This window comes from Oncorhynchus kisutch, linkage group LG4, assembly GCF_002021735.2.
Source record: "Oncorhynchus kisutch isolate 150728-3 linkage group LG4, Okis_V2, whole genome shotgun sequence".
NCBI lineage: Eukaryota > Metazoa > Chordata > Actinopteri > Salmoniformes > Salmonidae > Oncorhynchus > Oncorhynchus kisutch.
In genome coordinates, this window is record NC_034177.2 from 6,570,981 (window position 1) to 6,583,845 (window position 12,865).

General features: G+C 44.0%; 1 protein-coding gene, 1 long non-coding RNA gene and 10 other non-coding genes across 12 annotated transcripts; all 12 read right to left on the bottom strand.

Moving 5' to 3' along the window:
- Positions 1–1,916: 1,916 nt before the first annotated feature.
- On the bottom strand, positions 1,917–3,766 carry LOC116373926 (uncharacterized). Its single transcript, XR_004209626.1, has 3 exons — positions 2,963–3,766; positions 2,549–2,665; positions 1,917–2,153 (listed from the first exon to the last, which is right to left on the bottom strand). It is a non-coding gene; the product is annotated as an uncharacterized LOC116373926 (long non-coding RNA).
- LOC116374061 (small nucleolar RNA SNORA57) lies at positions 2,225–2,361 on the bottom strand. The gene has a single exon (XR_004209890.1). It is a non-coding gene; the product is annotated as a small nucleolar RNA SNORA57 (small nucleolar RNA).
- LOC116374056 (small nucleolar RNA SNORD82) lies at positions 2,744–2,816 on the bottom strand. The gene has a single exon (XR_004209885.1). It is a non-coding gene; the product is annotated as a small nucleolar RNA SNORD82 (small nucleolar RNA).
- On the bottom strand, positions 3,542–3,678 carry LOC116374062 (small nucleolar RNA SNORA57). Its single transcript, XR_004209891.1, has one exon. It is a non-coding gene; the product is annotated as a small nucleolar RNA SNORA57 (small nucleolar RNA).
- An 884-nt stretch (positions 3,767–4,650) lies between the features above and the next one.
- ncl (nucleolin) lies at positions 4,651–12,330 on the bottom strand. The gene is made up of 16 exons (XM_020480154.2): positions 12,149–12,330; positions 11,010–11,108; positions 10,805–10,919; positions 10,485–10,598; positions 10,017–10,121; positions 9,595–9,738; positions 8,899–8,982; positions 8,586–8,712; positions 8,107–8,243; positions 7,633–7,759; positions 7,386–7,522; positions 7,060–7,192; positions 6,577–6,722; positions 6,224–6,353; positions 5,603–5,895; positions 4,651–5,395 (listed from the first exon to the last, which is right to left on the bottom strand). Exons 1-16 carry the CDS (start codon positions 12,164–12,166, stop codon positions 5,334–5,336), a joined length of 1,971 nt encoding a protein of 656 aa, XP_020335743.1. The 5' UTR covers positions 12,167–12,330; the 3' UTR covers positions 4,651–5,333.
- LOC116374055 (small nucleolar RNA SNORA75) lies at positions 6,056–6,191 on the bottom strand. Its single transcript, XR_004209884.1, has one exon. It is a non-coding gene; the product is annotated as a small nucleolar RNA SNORA75 (small nucleolar RNA).
- Positions 6,795–6,926, bottom strand: LOC116374054 (small nucleolar RNA SNORA75). Its single transcript, XR_004209883.1, has one exon. It is a non-coding gene; the product is annotated as a small nucleolar RNA SNORA75 (small nucleolar RNA).
- Positions 8,315–8,451, bottom strand: LOC116374064 (small nucleolar RNA SNORA57). Its single transcript, XR_004209893.1, has one exon. It is a non-coding gene; the product is annotated as a small nucleolar RNA SNORA57 (small nucleolar RNA).
- Positions 8,777–8,848, bottom strand: LOC116374058 (small nucleolar RNA SNORD82). The gene has a single exon (XR_004209887.1). It is a non-coding gene; the product is annotated as a small nucleolar RNA SNORD82 (small nucleolar RNA).
- LOC116374063 (small nucleolar RNA SNORA57) lies at positions 9,176–9,312 on the bottom strand. The gene has a single exon (XR_004209892.1). It is a non-coding gene; the product is annotated as a small nucleolar RNA SNORA57 (small nucleolar RNA).
- Positions 9,817–9,890, bottom strand: LOC116374057 (small nucleolar RNA SNORD82). The gene has a single exon (XR_004209886.1). It is a non-coding gene; the product is annotated as a small nucleolar RNA SNORD82 (small nucleolar RNA).
- Positions 10,216–10,350, bottom strand: LOC116374060 (small nucleolar RNA SNORA57). Its single transcript, XR_004209889.1, has one exon. It is a non-coding gene; the product is annotated as a small nucleolar RNA SNORA57 (small nucleolar RNA).
- Positions 12,331–12,865: the final 535 nt, after the last annotated feature.

Genomic DNA, 12,865 nt, shown 5'->3' on the forward strand with positions numbered 1-12,865 from the left:
TGGATGTCAACACGAGCAGACCAGAAGTAGCCGTTTTATCCGACCCAGATGTATACACTTTACCCGGACATGTGTTTTCATCTGTGTTAAAGAACAAATTAACACAGAGGAACAAATTCTTATTTTCAATGACGTCCTAGGAACAGTGGGTTAACTGCCTGTTCAGGGGCAGAACGACAGATTTGTACCTTGTCAGCTCGGGAAATTGAACTTGCAACCTTTCGGTTACTAGTCCAACGCTCTAACCACGAGGCTACGCTTGCCTCCCTCTAACCATGAGGCTACGCTGCCGATCAAACGAAATCAAGTAGCGTGACGGGGTTTCGATTTTGGGCACAAAATGGCCACCACTCCGGCAAAGAACTGGAGACCACATGGCATGCAAGAAATTTAAATTTAAAAAATACAAAATTAGTTTTAGTAAGTAGTAGTTTATTTAATGTAACAAGAGTTAACCCCAATCTAACAAAAATCTATGAAATATAGATAATCTTTTATAACTTGCCTGTCTTTACACCATGTTGTTCAGAAGACTTGTATGTCGCCGGATAAGTACACTGTTTTTAATGGGGGGGGGGGGCGTTGGCACAATGGGGTTGAGGGTAGACCGAGGTACACAACTAAATGGTGTGATTTAAGTAAATTAATCATGCATTTATTTGGGGAAAATATATTCCCAGCAAATAAGCACATGTAGATGATAACATTTAATGGCTTATTTGCACATTTGAGCCAAAGTACAAATTCAGCGAAGGCCACGACAAACTGCTCGGTGTGGACTCACTGTGTGTTCAAAAAAATAATAATGTGTGACTTCCTGATCTCTGCACCCCACACATAAAATCTATTCTCTTTAAAGGTCCCTCAGTTGAGCAGTGAATTTGAAATACAGATTTAACCACAAAGACCAGGGAGGTTTCTTGCCCTGAATGCATTGTGTTGTTTGGGGCAAATCTAATAGAACACATTACTTAGTACCACACTCCAATTGAAGCAGAGAGGGGGCTGCACCATGTGACAGGCATGTAATCATTAAGGACTGGGTAGCGTTTACAGAAATCAAGAAACGGAATAGTTAAAACAAGCAAAATCCAAGTGGAAAATCTGGTTTACACCAGACACTGGGTGATGAATTCACCTTTCAGCAGGACAATGACTTAAAACTACATTAGAGTTGCTTTCCAAGACAGTGGAAGGTCCTGAGTGGCCGAGTTCATTTATTTAAAATCAGCTTGAAAATCTATGCTAAAACCTGAAAATGAGTGCATAGAAATGATGGACAGCGGTCTAAGGCACTGAATCTCAGTGCTAGAGGCGTCCCTACAGACAGCTGTACTCACTGCCAACGGTGATTCTAACATGCATTGACTCAAGGGTGTAAAATGCAGTATTGATACAAGCAATTCATTTCAATTTCAATAAATGTGCAAAAAAAAATCTATTACCTTTGTCGTTACGGGGTATCCTTTGTAGATGGGAGCAAAAAAAATCCAATGTAATCTTATTTGATGTCAGGCTTTAACGCAACACGAATAAGTCAAAGGGGTATGAATAGTTTCTGAAGGCACTGTTAACCCTGCTTTATTTAACACACCTCACTGCTGGTGCAAGTTACATAAAGTGGATGATCAATTTCAAGTGTGGATTAAGGACCTGAGTTTACCTTAAATTGTGTTGTATTTTTTTTTAAACATTTGATTACTGTGATCACGGCACGAGACCCTGGGCTCAACGGGTTCTCTCTAAATACCAAAAATAATTAGCTGGCTTCAGCTTATGGCTTGTCATCATTAGGCAACTTACTCATGTCACACTAGTTTTTTTTTTTTACCACTTCAGAAAGTTCCATCACAGGAAAAAAATAATGTACACAATCGTTGGATGCGCCAGAGTATTTTGAAAGGAAAGGTCAAGACTTTAAATCACCACTTCAGTTTATTCAATTATCACATTTGTGAAAACCTTAGTTTCAAACAGCAAGATTTAGTCAATGCACTACAAATAGTAACAGTAATATAAAATGTACCTTTTTCCTCCTGGTAGTTCCCTTTGCTGCGGGCCTTCCCCATCTTCAACTCCTGTCCCATGAACTTCTTGCCGTTCAGCTCCAAGGCCGTCTGCATGTCCTCCGTCCTTCTACGTAGCCAAACTTCCTGGTGCGCAAGATAAGCGTGCATTAGAAGACTGCATATAAAACACAAATCAATTAAGCTTCATTGACTTTAAGTGTGCCAGCGATTGAGGATAGGACCAGCAGACGATAACACACACTGGTACCGAAGACATAGCACTGGCTTTGTTCTACCTCCGTACAATCACACGTGAGTACTGAGCAACTACAGGTGTGCCAAGAAATGGAGGAAATGCCCATTCTCCCGTAGATGTGCCAACACCAAAAGGTGGAGGCCGGGGCTAATGTCGTGTTCACCTGCTAGTCACAACTAGGAAACTGAAATGGGGCAATAGGGGCACCACCCAGCGGTGATGACTGCCGGCGACCAACCTTTCACCAAATGAGTAATTAACCTTAATCAAAAATATCACTTACCATCTTCATCATAGTCTTCGTCATCATCTTCATCATCAGACTCCTCCTTAGCCTTGACCATGCCTGCTTTCTTTGCTGCGGGTGCCGGGGTGGTGTCCATCTCCTCTTCCTCAGAGTCTGGAAGGCACGACAGATGGCTTTAGTCTCACTAGACCCAAATCATCAACTACAGACCATTTACTGACCAGGGGTTGGGCACATCAGATCAAATAAGTTGCGACATCAAATACATTCAGTATTAAGTCCCTTGTTGTTCATCAAGTGTGCTTGAGCTCAGCTGACCCCCTATATCGATCTGCCAGTGTGGCCTGTACCACATTGAAAGTACCATAATGTTGCGTACTACCCAGTCTTTCGACCAATAAGCCCTACGTGCAACGCCCAAGATAGGCAGCAGCGGGCCCCCATCCTTACCCTCATCATCGTCGGACTACTCCTTGGCTGCCGTGACCTTCAGCCTTCTTTGGGGGTGGAGCCTCCTCCTCGGATTCTTCATCTAAAGACAATAGAGTAACATTAAACAGTCTAGTTGGTAAAACCACTTAAAACACAAGGGCCCCAGTAGAATTAAACATTCTAAGGGTCTACCACCTTTTAAAAAAGTACACTTGTCCAGCACCAAACATGTGAAAATGATGTTCCTAGTAAAAAAATATTAACAATTGTTTTTTCCAATGACATCGGTGTGCATTGAGTGATTGACCAATAGCGAGTAGGCATTGCCTACAAACATCTTCCTCTGCTACGAAACATAGAAAGACACCATTCTTACATGTTGATGTGGTGTTGGAGATTAATATGTAGGCTTAAAAAAAAAAATCCCTTTAAGGAATACTATACCCTTAAAAATCCCTTTAAGGAATACTATACCCTTAAAAATCCCTTTAAGGAATACTATACCCTTAAAAATCCCTTTAAGGAATACTATACCCTTAAAAATCATTCAAGAGTGTTGCATAGAGCAAATTTAATGAGGCCCCGTTCCATATTTGTAAGTGTGCCAGCGATTGAGGATAGGACCAGCAGACGATAACACACACTGGTACCGAAGACATAGCACTGGCTTTGTTCTACCTCCGTACAATCACACGTGAGTACTGAGCAACTACAGGTGTGCCAAGAAATGGAGGGAATCCAGGTTACTAGTAGTCACGTAAATCGTTCAAGCCATAAACCACTGAGACTTGTGTCGAACCCTCATTAATCATCCTGGCAGTTTCACTGTATATCCATTAGAAATATAAAAATTACGGATGGGGAGATATTCATACCGTAATCATCTGACTTCCGCATTGGCTGGGGCTTTTGCGGGTGTGGCCTTTTTGGGTGGTGGTGGGGAGGGGCTTCCTCAGACCCCTCCTCTGAAAGGGCAACAAGTGTTAGGGCCGTGTCATTTACTTAGCCAAAACTACAAAGCATTGATGGCCAGTACAAGTAGCCTTAGCAAACAATCAAATTTCAATAAACAAGAGCCTTGAAGTGAAGTGTTTAAACAGTTCCCTTTGAAATCAATGCTGCCGATTGAGCTTATTTCAATATCTAGCCATTAAATTAACTTTATGGGGGAAAAAGTACAGAAAACAGCAAGGTTCTTACCCAAGTCATCCTCACTTTTAGCTGCTTTCGGTGCTGGTGCGAAAGCCTTCTTTGCTACTGCTTTTGGTGGGGCCTGGAACATTGTTAACACATTAAGATCACGGTGTTTCTGGAGAGAATGTGTCCACTTGAGGTTAGTCTTACCTCCTCCGCATCACTTCCTTCCTCTTCCACCGCTTTAGGTGGCGGGGCCTTTTCTTGGGGGTTAGCCTGTTTCTCTGGGTGGCTCATCTCAAATATCAAGAACAGAGTGGCAGCTTTGCTTAAATGGCGCATTTTTTCTGCTTTACGTATACCGTTATCAGGGCAGCCATGAGAATGAGATCCCGGGCGTAATCAGGTTATCCTTATAACTATCTAAAAGAGTTATCTAGCCTCACCTTTAGTCAATGTACTCACGCCTGGTTAAGTTCCTATTCAACTAAAATAAAGGGACCATAACAGGAAAAGAACAAATGATCCTTTGGAAAATTCCAGAGTACTATGAAAGGAAAGGTCAAAAGACGTTTAAAAAAAAAAAATCTCCACTTCGGTTTATTCAATTATCACACTTGTGAAAACCTTTACATTTTCAAACAGCAAGATTTAGTCAATGCACTACAAATATCATATGATACATTTTTTTTTGTATAACGTTATTCGAGGCCTCTAGTACCTCTTGACTTCTAAAGACATTGACTGTACCCCACCCAAAACATGACAAAACACCGATTTACGAGATTCTAAACGCCCAACAGACATGGGCCGATTTAATCTTCCATCCATTACAATATGCCTTGCACATTTTTACCGTTATACAGTCTCACCTAGAGCAAACTAGAACAAAACAAGGATATTAAAGGATACAGGACTTTCTTACAAAAAAGGTAAAATGAAATACAAATTGTTGAATGTACAATATGTACCTGAACAAACAGGGCTTTTTCACAGCAAACGGGGTTGCCAGACATTCCATTAACTCTTTTGGAAAAAAACAAAAAAACTCATGTGGATGATGCAGGAAGGACAATTCAAAACTGACAGGCAGCTCTCAAGCTGAGAGGGTGAAAAGGTTGGTGCGGGGGGCGCTAGAGAGCCCATTACAGTTATATATCAATGAAGCTTTCTGGAATGTCCAAAAGGCTCTGCCAGCGTATGGGTACGGTGATGAAAACAGAGTCTTTTCAAAACAGTAAAATAGACAGGGATTTTAATCATCAAATTTGATCTTCTTGCCCTGGGGCTTGTCCCCGAATCCACCGCCTCTTCCACCTAGAAAAGAAAAAAAAAAGAAAGTCACGGTCTGTTCCTTTGAAAGAAGCACATTAACACGAGGGTCTAAGTTATGAGACTGCTTTGGCAGTTCAATGGACCAGATCAGTACCTACTATCTATGAGATTCATCACAAGATATCAGAGCAAGAAAGTATCCATCATCTCTGGTCTACACAACACAAGAGCCAAACTCTGAACCTTTACCTCTGAATCCACCACGTCCACCCCCGCGGTCACCTCCTCTGCCTCCCCTGAAGCCACCGCCACGCCCTCCCCTGCCACCGCCGAAACCACCGCCGCCACCACGGCCGAAACCACCACCGCGACCTCCCCGTCCACCGCCGCCGAAGCCTCCGCGACCCCCACGGAATCCACCGCTGTCGCCCTTGGGCTTGGCGTAGTCCAGGTTCACGCTGCTGCCGTCAATTTCGCCACCCTCCATGGCCTCTTTGGCCGCCTTACAGTCGCTCTCGCTGTCAAAGTCGACAAATCCAAAGCTGGAGGGGGAAGGAAGGTGACAAATTAAGGGAGGAAATAGAAATGCACGCCTGCAGAAAGCAACAGGAAGTGGTGATATCTCGCAAGCACAATTGATTTGCAATGCAAATGCAGTAGCCCTTCAGTAATCACTAGAGACATATTGCTACCATCTCATCATTTTGTTTCACATCAGACATGGGAAAACTGCCACGGAGTTCAAGGCAGTTGCCTGTTTTGACTGTGATTTGGCTCTACTTCTCGTGCGAATCCATTCACTGTCACTGTGTGGGACAGGAGGAGCTCATGAGAAGAAGTCCAAGGCTATATAGCAGTTACGGCATTTACCATTTAGAGTTGCCCGTGTCACGGTCCGTCACCACTCTGGCCCCAGTGGCACTGTCGAAGGCGTCTCTGAGTGACTGGTCTGTGGTGTCTCCAGAAAGCCCTCTGACAAACAGGGTTTTTGTGGGACCTCCTGGCAACGGGGGGGGGGAAGAGAGAGAACTTATCAATGATACATTTAACAGACGTTCTTATCCAGAGCGACTTACTATTGATGAACACAGGTAGCTGGATGAGCCAACCACTCACACAGGAGCCAAGAAGCCAACTTCCTTTCTAACTGACAACAGGCAACACAACTAAAGGCCAACAACAACGGGAGTAAAGTTTTTTATATATATATTTTTTAAACCTACCGGATCCTCCTCTGCCTCCGGCATCTCTGCCTCCACTGTTCTGGCTGTACTCTAGCCGGATTTGCCTGCCCTCAATCTCTGTTCCATTAAGATTGTCCAGCGCCTCCTTGGCTGCCTCTGCACTCTCAAACTCCACAAAAGCAAACCTGCACAGGAGAGACAAATAGGTTCAGGAACTTAAACCATTGAAGGGGGGGGGGGGGGGTTGATGAGACCTTAATTGTTTCACAACAGACATGGGCAACACCTGTTGAGATTAGGGGGTGCCTGTTCAATTTGTGATTAGTCTCTACTTCTCGTGCGAATCCATACAACGCCACTGATCGGCAGAGAGGAGCTCATGAGAAGCCCTGAGGGTTTTGGTCTGACCCATCCCACAAGGTCACATCCAACAGAGCAGTAGGCACTGCCGGTTTACCAAAACCCCCAAACTAAGTCAGGAAACTAGTGATGCTGCAGGAAACTCCACCCCCCTCCACTCACCCTTTGGGCCTGCCGTTGTTCTGTGGTACCCTGATGGAAACAGCCCCCTCGAATGCACTCTGAAGGGAGTCTTCTGTAGCACTGTAGGACAGGTTGTTAACGATGAGGGTCTTGCTTTCAGCCGCTGCCTGAGCTAAGAGAAGGAACAAGAGGATTACGGTGGATGTTGGCGTGCATCGGCACCACGGAAGTATACATTGCAACAGACCAGTATTTCAGTACTTGACTATCTTTGAAAACATCACAGAGTGTCAGGAAGGAAAATGTTTCATCACAACCTGGTCCTGGTTGAAGAACTAAAATGCCCCGTAGTTGGTGGTGCGTACCTGGTGGTCTGCCTCCCTTCTGGCTCTTGATGCCTGTGTAGTCGACCATGATCGAGCGTCCCTGGACATCGGCACCCTGGGCCTCTGTTAGCATCTTGTCTGCCATGGCCTCAGTCTTGAACGCAATGTAGGCAATGCTGTGGCGGGGGGGGGGTGCAGCTTGGTTAAATTTACTACTATAAATCAGGCCTTAAGAGAATATACAATATGCAAATGCATTAACCAGGAAACAAAGACGGGTCCTCACCCTCTATTGGAACCGTCCTGGCCTGGGGGTATCCTGATTTCAACAGCATCCGCAAACACTTCCTTCAAGTCGTCTTCCGTGGCCGAGAAGGGCAGGTTTTTCACAAACAAGGTCCGCGCGTCCCTATCTGTTAAATGAGATGGAGAGCATGAATATTCCCATTGTGATGGTACAGTACAGACCGCTTCATGTGTTTACAAAAAAAAATGGACACAAGAGGGCGATGTGCAAGAGTTGAGACAGGTGTGTTCTTAAAATACAGACAATGAGCATTCAGCTGCAACCCAAAATTACTATGCAAAAGTTCAAACAAATACAATCTTAGCATCTGTTCAAGCAAGAATCAAAACAATTCCAAGTTAACATGTTCAGAAGTAACAAATGTAAATCTGGGCTGTTGAACAAGCACAAATCTCTATGACTTTGTCACTTCAGCCAAGAGCGCGAATCTGTCTGCAAGGAAACATCCCCTACCTTTCTTCTCCTCCTGGGAGTTCCCTTTGCTGCGGGCCTTGTCCATTTTCAACTCCTGTCCCATGCACTTCTTGCCGTTCAGCTCCATGGCTGTCTGCATATCCTCCGCTGAGGCAAATTCTACGTAGCCAAACTTCCTGGTGAGCAAGACCATGTATATTAGAAGACTACATATAAAACCCATCAATTAAGCGTCATTGTCTTTTTCAAGTGTGCCAGCGATTGAGGATAGGACCAGCAGACAATAACACACACTGGTACCGAAGACATAGCACTGGCTTTGTTCTACCTCCGTACAATCACACGCGAGTACTGAGCAACTACAGGTGTGCCAAGAAATGGAGGGAATCCTGGTCAATAAAGTCAAATCAACTACCCTCTCCCATCAAGAACACCAGTTGTATCTGGCCAATTGAAAAGTAGAAATGATCAGAAGTCCTGGGTGGAGCATCATAACATAGGAATCCACCGGCACTTACTTTGATGCGCCAAGTCTGACGTCCTGAACCTCAAGGTTCTTCTTTGAGAAGAAAGCTGCCAAGGCCTCTTTGATTTCATCAAAGTCCTTGTTTGAGTTCAGGTTGCCGATAAATAGACAGAAGGTATCTGAGGGGGGAAACGATCAATTAGGTTAAGCTTTAAACGACCGTCATGAACAGCAACCTACGAACAACGTCAGAATAACATTAAGGTGACATCAAATGATTCAGTATTAAGTCCCTTGTTGTTCATCATGCGTATTATGGTTCAGTGTGGGAGCAGGTTTTGAAAGGGCTGAACGTAAGGCCTTACCATCACTTTCGGACTTGGCCTTCTTGGCAGGCGGGGTCTCCTTTTTGTTGTCGGCCTTCCTCTTTGCAGGAGTCGCTGGGGCCTCTGTGGAACAAAACAGCCTGCTTAGGACCCATAAACCTTCAAATAACAGGTGAGCTTTTGTATAGACCAGCTCTGTACTTGACCATCTTTGAAACCCTCACAGTGTCAGGAAGAATCTACAGCCCAGCTGCATTTCGGCCCAAGCCCGTAGATGTGCCAACGCCCATTTAATGAGGCCCCGTTCCATATTTGTAAGTGTGCCAGCGATTGAGGATAGGACCAGCAGACGATAACACACACTGGTACCGAAGACATAGCACTGGCTTTGTTCTACCTCCGTACAATCACACGTGAGTACTGAGCAACTACAGGTGTGCCAAGAAATGGAGGAAATGCCCATTCTCCCGTAGATGTGCCAACACCAAAAGGTGGAGGCAGGGGCTAATGTCATGTTCACCTGCTAGTCACAACTAGGAAACTGAAATGTCCAACTTGATAACTAGTTGAATGTGACACGTTTACCTACAACATATTAGCAAGTTGGTCATTTCTGAGTACTGACCAACATGTGAACGTGGCATATGGGGCAATAATACCCAGCTGCGATGACTGCCGGAGACCAAGCCACCCCTTTCACCAAATGGGTAATAGAAATAAACTTATATTACTTACCATCATCGTCATCATCTTCCTCCTCATCATCGTCGTCTTCGTCATCATCATCTTCATCGTCGTCAGACTCCTCCTTAGCCTTGACCATGCCTGCTTTCTTTGCTGCGGGTGCCGGGGTGGTGTCCATCTCCTCTTCCTCAGAGTCTGGAAGGCACGACAGATGGCTTTAGTCTCACTAGACCCAAATCATCAACTACAGACCATTTACTGACCAGGGGTTGAGCACATCAGATAAAAATAAGTAGTGACATCAATTACATTCAGTATTAAGTCCCTTGTTGTTCATCAAGTGTGCTTGTGCTCAGCTGACCCCCTATATCGATCTGCCAGAGTGGTCCGTACCACATTTAACTACCACCCATTATTTCGACCAATAAGCCCTACGTCTAACGTCCAAGATAGACAGTGAGACCCATCCTTACCCTCATCATCATCATCGTCAGACTCCTCTTTGGCCGCAGTGACCTTCACTGAGGGCTTGGCAGCAGCCTTCTTTGGGGGTGGGGCCTCCTCCTCAGATTCTTCATCTACAGAAGAGAGTAACGTTAAACACCCCCATGTCCAGCTTAAAAATTGGTAAAACCACCTAAAGGTGGATCTAGAACTCATCAATTGGGCTTCAAGTGTGCCAGCGATTGAGGATAGGACCAGCAGACGATAACACACTGGTACCGAAGACATAGCACAGGCTTTGTTCTACCTCCGTACAATCACACGTGAGTACTGAGCAACTACAGGTGTGCCAAGAAATGGAGGGGATCCTGGTTACTAGTAGTCACGTAAATCGTTCCAACCATAAACCACTGATAGTGTCCAACCCTCATTGTCTTGACACGTTCACTGTGTATCCAAAAGAAATATAACAATTACATATGGGGAGATATTCATACCATCATCGTCGTCGTCATCATCTGACTCTTCTGTCTTAGCTGGAGCTTTCTTTGCAGGTGTGGCTTTGGCTTGGGTCTTTTTGGGTGGGGGTGCCTCCTCCTCAGACTCTTCCTCTGAAAAGGCAACAAGTGTCAGGGCAGTGTAATTCAATTCACCAAAACTACAATCGTTGATGCTCTGTAATTTCACTAAACAGACACATAAAGGGGAGTGTAAATACCTCCCTTGAAATGAATGCTGCCGATTGAGCGAGCGCTTGACTCATATTTCCCGTCAAGTATCTCTATTGACGAAGTACAGAAAATGACAAGGTTCTTACCAGAGTCATCGTCCTCTTCACTTTCAGCTTTTTTAGCTGCTTTCCCATTCTTAGCTGCTTTCGGTGCTGGCTTTGCTGGTGTGACGGCCTTCTTTGCTACTGCTTTTGGTGGAGCCTGGAACATGTGAACATAGTCAACACATTAAAAAACAGATTATTTTTTTTGTAAGAGAGAATGTTACCACATGAGTGGGTTAGTATTTACCTCTTCCTCCTCCTCACTTTCTTCTTCACTGGATTCCTCTTCCACCTCTTTAGGAGGTGGTGGGGCCTTTTTCTTGGGGTTAGCCTGTTTCTTCGCTGCCTGTGAAAATTGGAAACTTGGGTTCAGCATTATAAAAAGTTATGGACAACAAATCAAATCTAGAAATTTGGGTTTAGTGGTTTTACTTGCTAGCCATTTACCTGAACGCAAAAGCGACTTGCTATGAACATATGGGCAAAAATGTACTTTAGTATAAAAAAACGGCCAGTAACTAAACTATTTAATTTGAGGCAATTTCGAGCGAATGTGACATACCATTCATGCTTGACAAACCAGACTTGCAACTTGCCGACTTTGGGGCTCGCACCTCGTGTGTGGCATTTGGGGGGCTGGCGCACAACCCACGTGGAGAGCACAAGTACGGCCCTAGCTAGCTAGCTGCTAATGTTAATTATTTTAGTTTTGTTGTACACCAAATTAGCGTGTCTCAAAGTATTGTCGCCACGTTTAATTAGCAATATGCCCGGTTGAAGAAACATTCAGCTCATAAATAACGAACATGGTACACGACAGACCTCAAAACATTTGCGCTAGGCAGCTAGTTAGCATTAGCTAGCTAAACCAGCACATTGCCTACGGAAGTCAAAAATCCAACTTCTCTTAAGATTGAACTTATAAAATGACATAACGCCATAAAAGAAACTATCAAAATTACAGAAATAAGTTGTTAACTAGTTAACGTACGAGCGAGCCAGGGTACGAAAGAGCACGCTTGATTCGCGAACGCGCATGTATGGCCATTTTAGGCAGAACTGTAAGAACAGAGAAAACATGGCTGATCAAATCTGGGTCGAGATAAACGTTAACTGCTTAACCTCCAATAATAAAAAATTAAAAGGCCACAAAACAACGATTGTATCAGACTTAACACCAAATAAATATATATATTTTTGTTGCTAATTGGTAGAATGAAATGGGCAAGCCAACATTAATGCGTGTCTCTGCCATTTTATAATGTCGGGCTGTCGTCTATTGCAATAGAGGATACTTCATTTTGGATGTAAAAAAAATAAAACACCCGCATTGACAAACCACACGATTTAAGTAACGGAACATAAGAGTATACAAAGTTGTCTTACCTTAGCTAATTTCACCATGGTTGTGTTGGGTTTGGACGATTTTGGACGTGTAGAATGTTAAAGCTCAACAAAAAAAAGGATTACTGTTCGCTGCACGTGGCCCAACCTACTCTTTCGAACACCGAGGAAGAAAGACAGATACGTAGAGAGACGCGCGGGTTACTTTCCTGCTCTGCGCGTACACTGTACCCCGCCCACATTACAAATCTCCTCCACTCACAGAGCAAACATTTGCATAGTGTCTGCGTATGGGGCTTTCACGTGCACGCGGATTTTGCACTTGATATTTAAAAAAAGCCCCCCCCACCAAAAAAAACCCGTTACTCGAATGTGAATTTAAACGAATCGGTTATCGTTGAATCACACGCTTGGTTATTTCAAATTATATTTCTTTGTTCACATCTGACTAATTATATAACTGCAAAAAAATGAGGCTTGGGCTATGCTTATGCATGTCCAATGTAAGCCTACAAGCGTCCTTGGTCCACCATACCTACACATATTTTGAAGCCATTATGTATGTTTGTACATGTCACCTAGCTATTAAACAGCTAAAATTTCATTACATGTCGATTTGTCCAAAAATACACTATAATGCTCAATAAATTGCTAGAATTTGTTACAATTTTTCGATTGAAACGACACTTTGTATTGATACACAGCTGTTTCGATTTGAGCCACGTGGTCTCCTCCAGCTGCCTATCAACCACGTGCTTC

Coding starts and splice junctions, on each gene's coding strand:
- ncl (XM_020480154.2), bottom strand. Junction 8,983..9,594: donor GGAAGATGATGACGATGATG/GTAAGTAATATA, acceptor TTTGTTCCACAG/AGGCCCCAGCGACTCCTGCA. Junction 5,896..6,223: donor GACACGGGCAACTCTAAATG/GTAAATGCCGTA, acceptor TTCCCCCTCCAG/CTTTGGATTTGTCGACTTTG.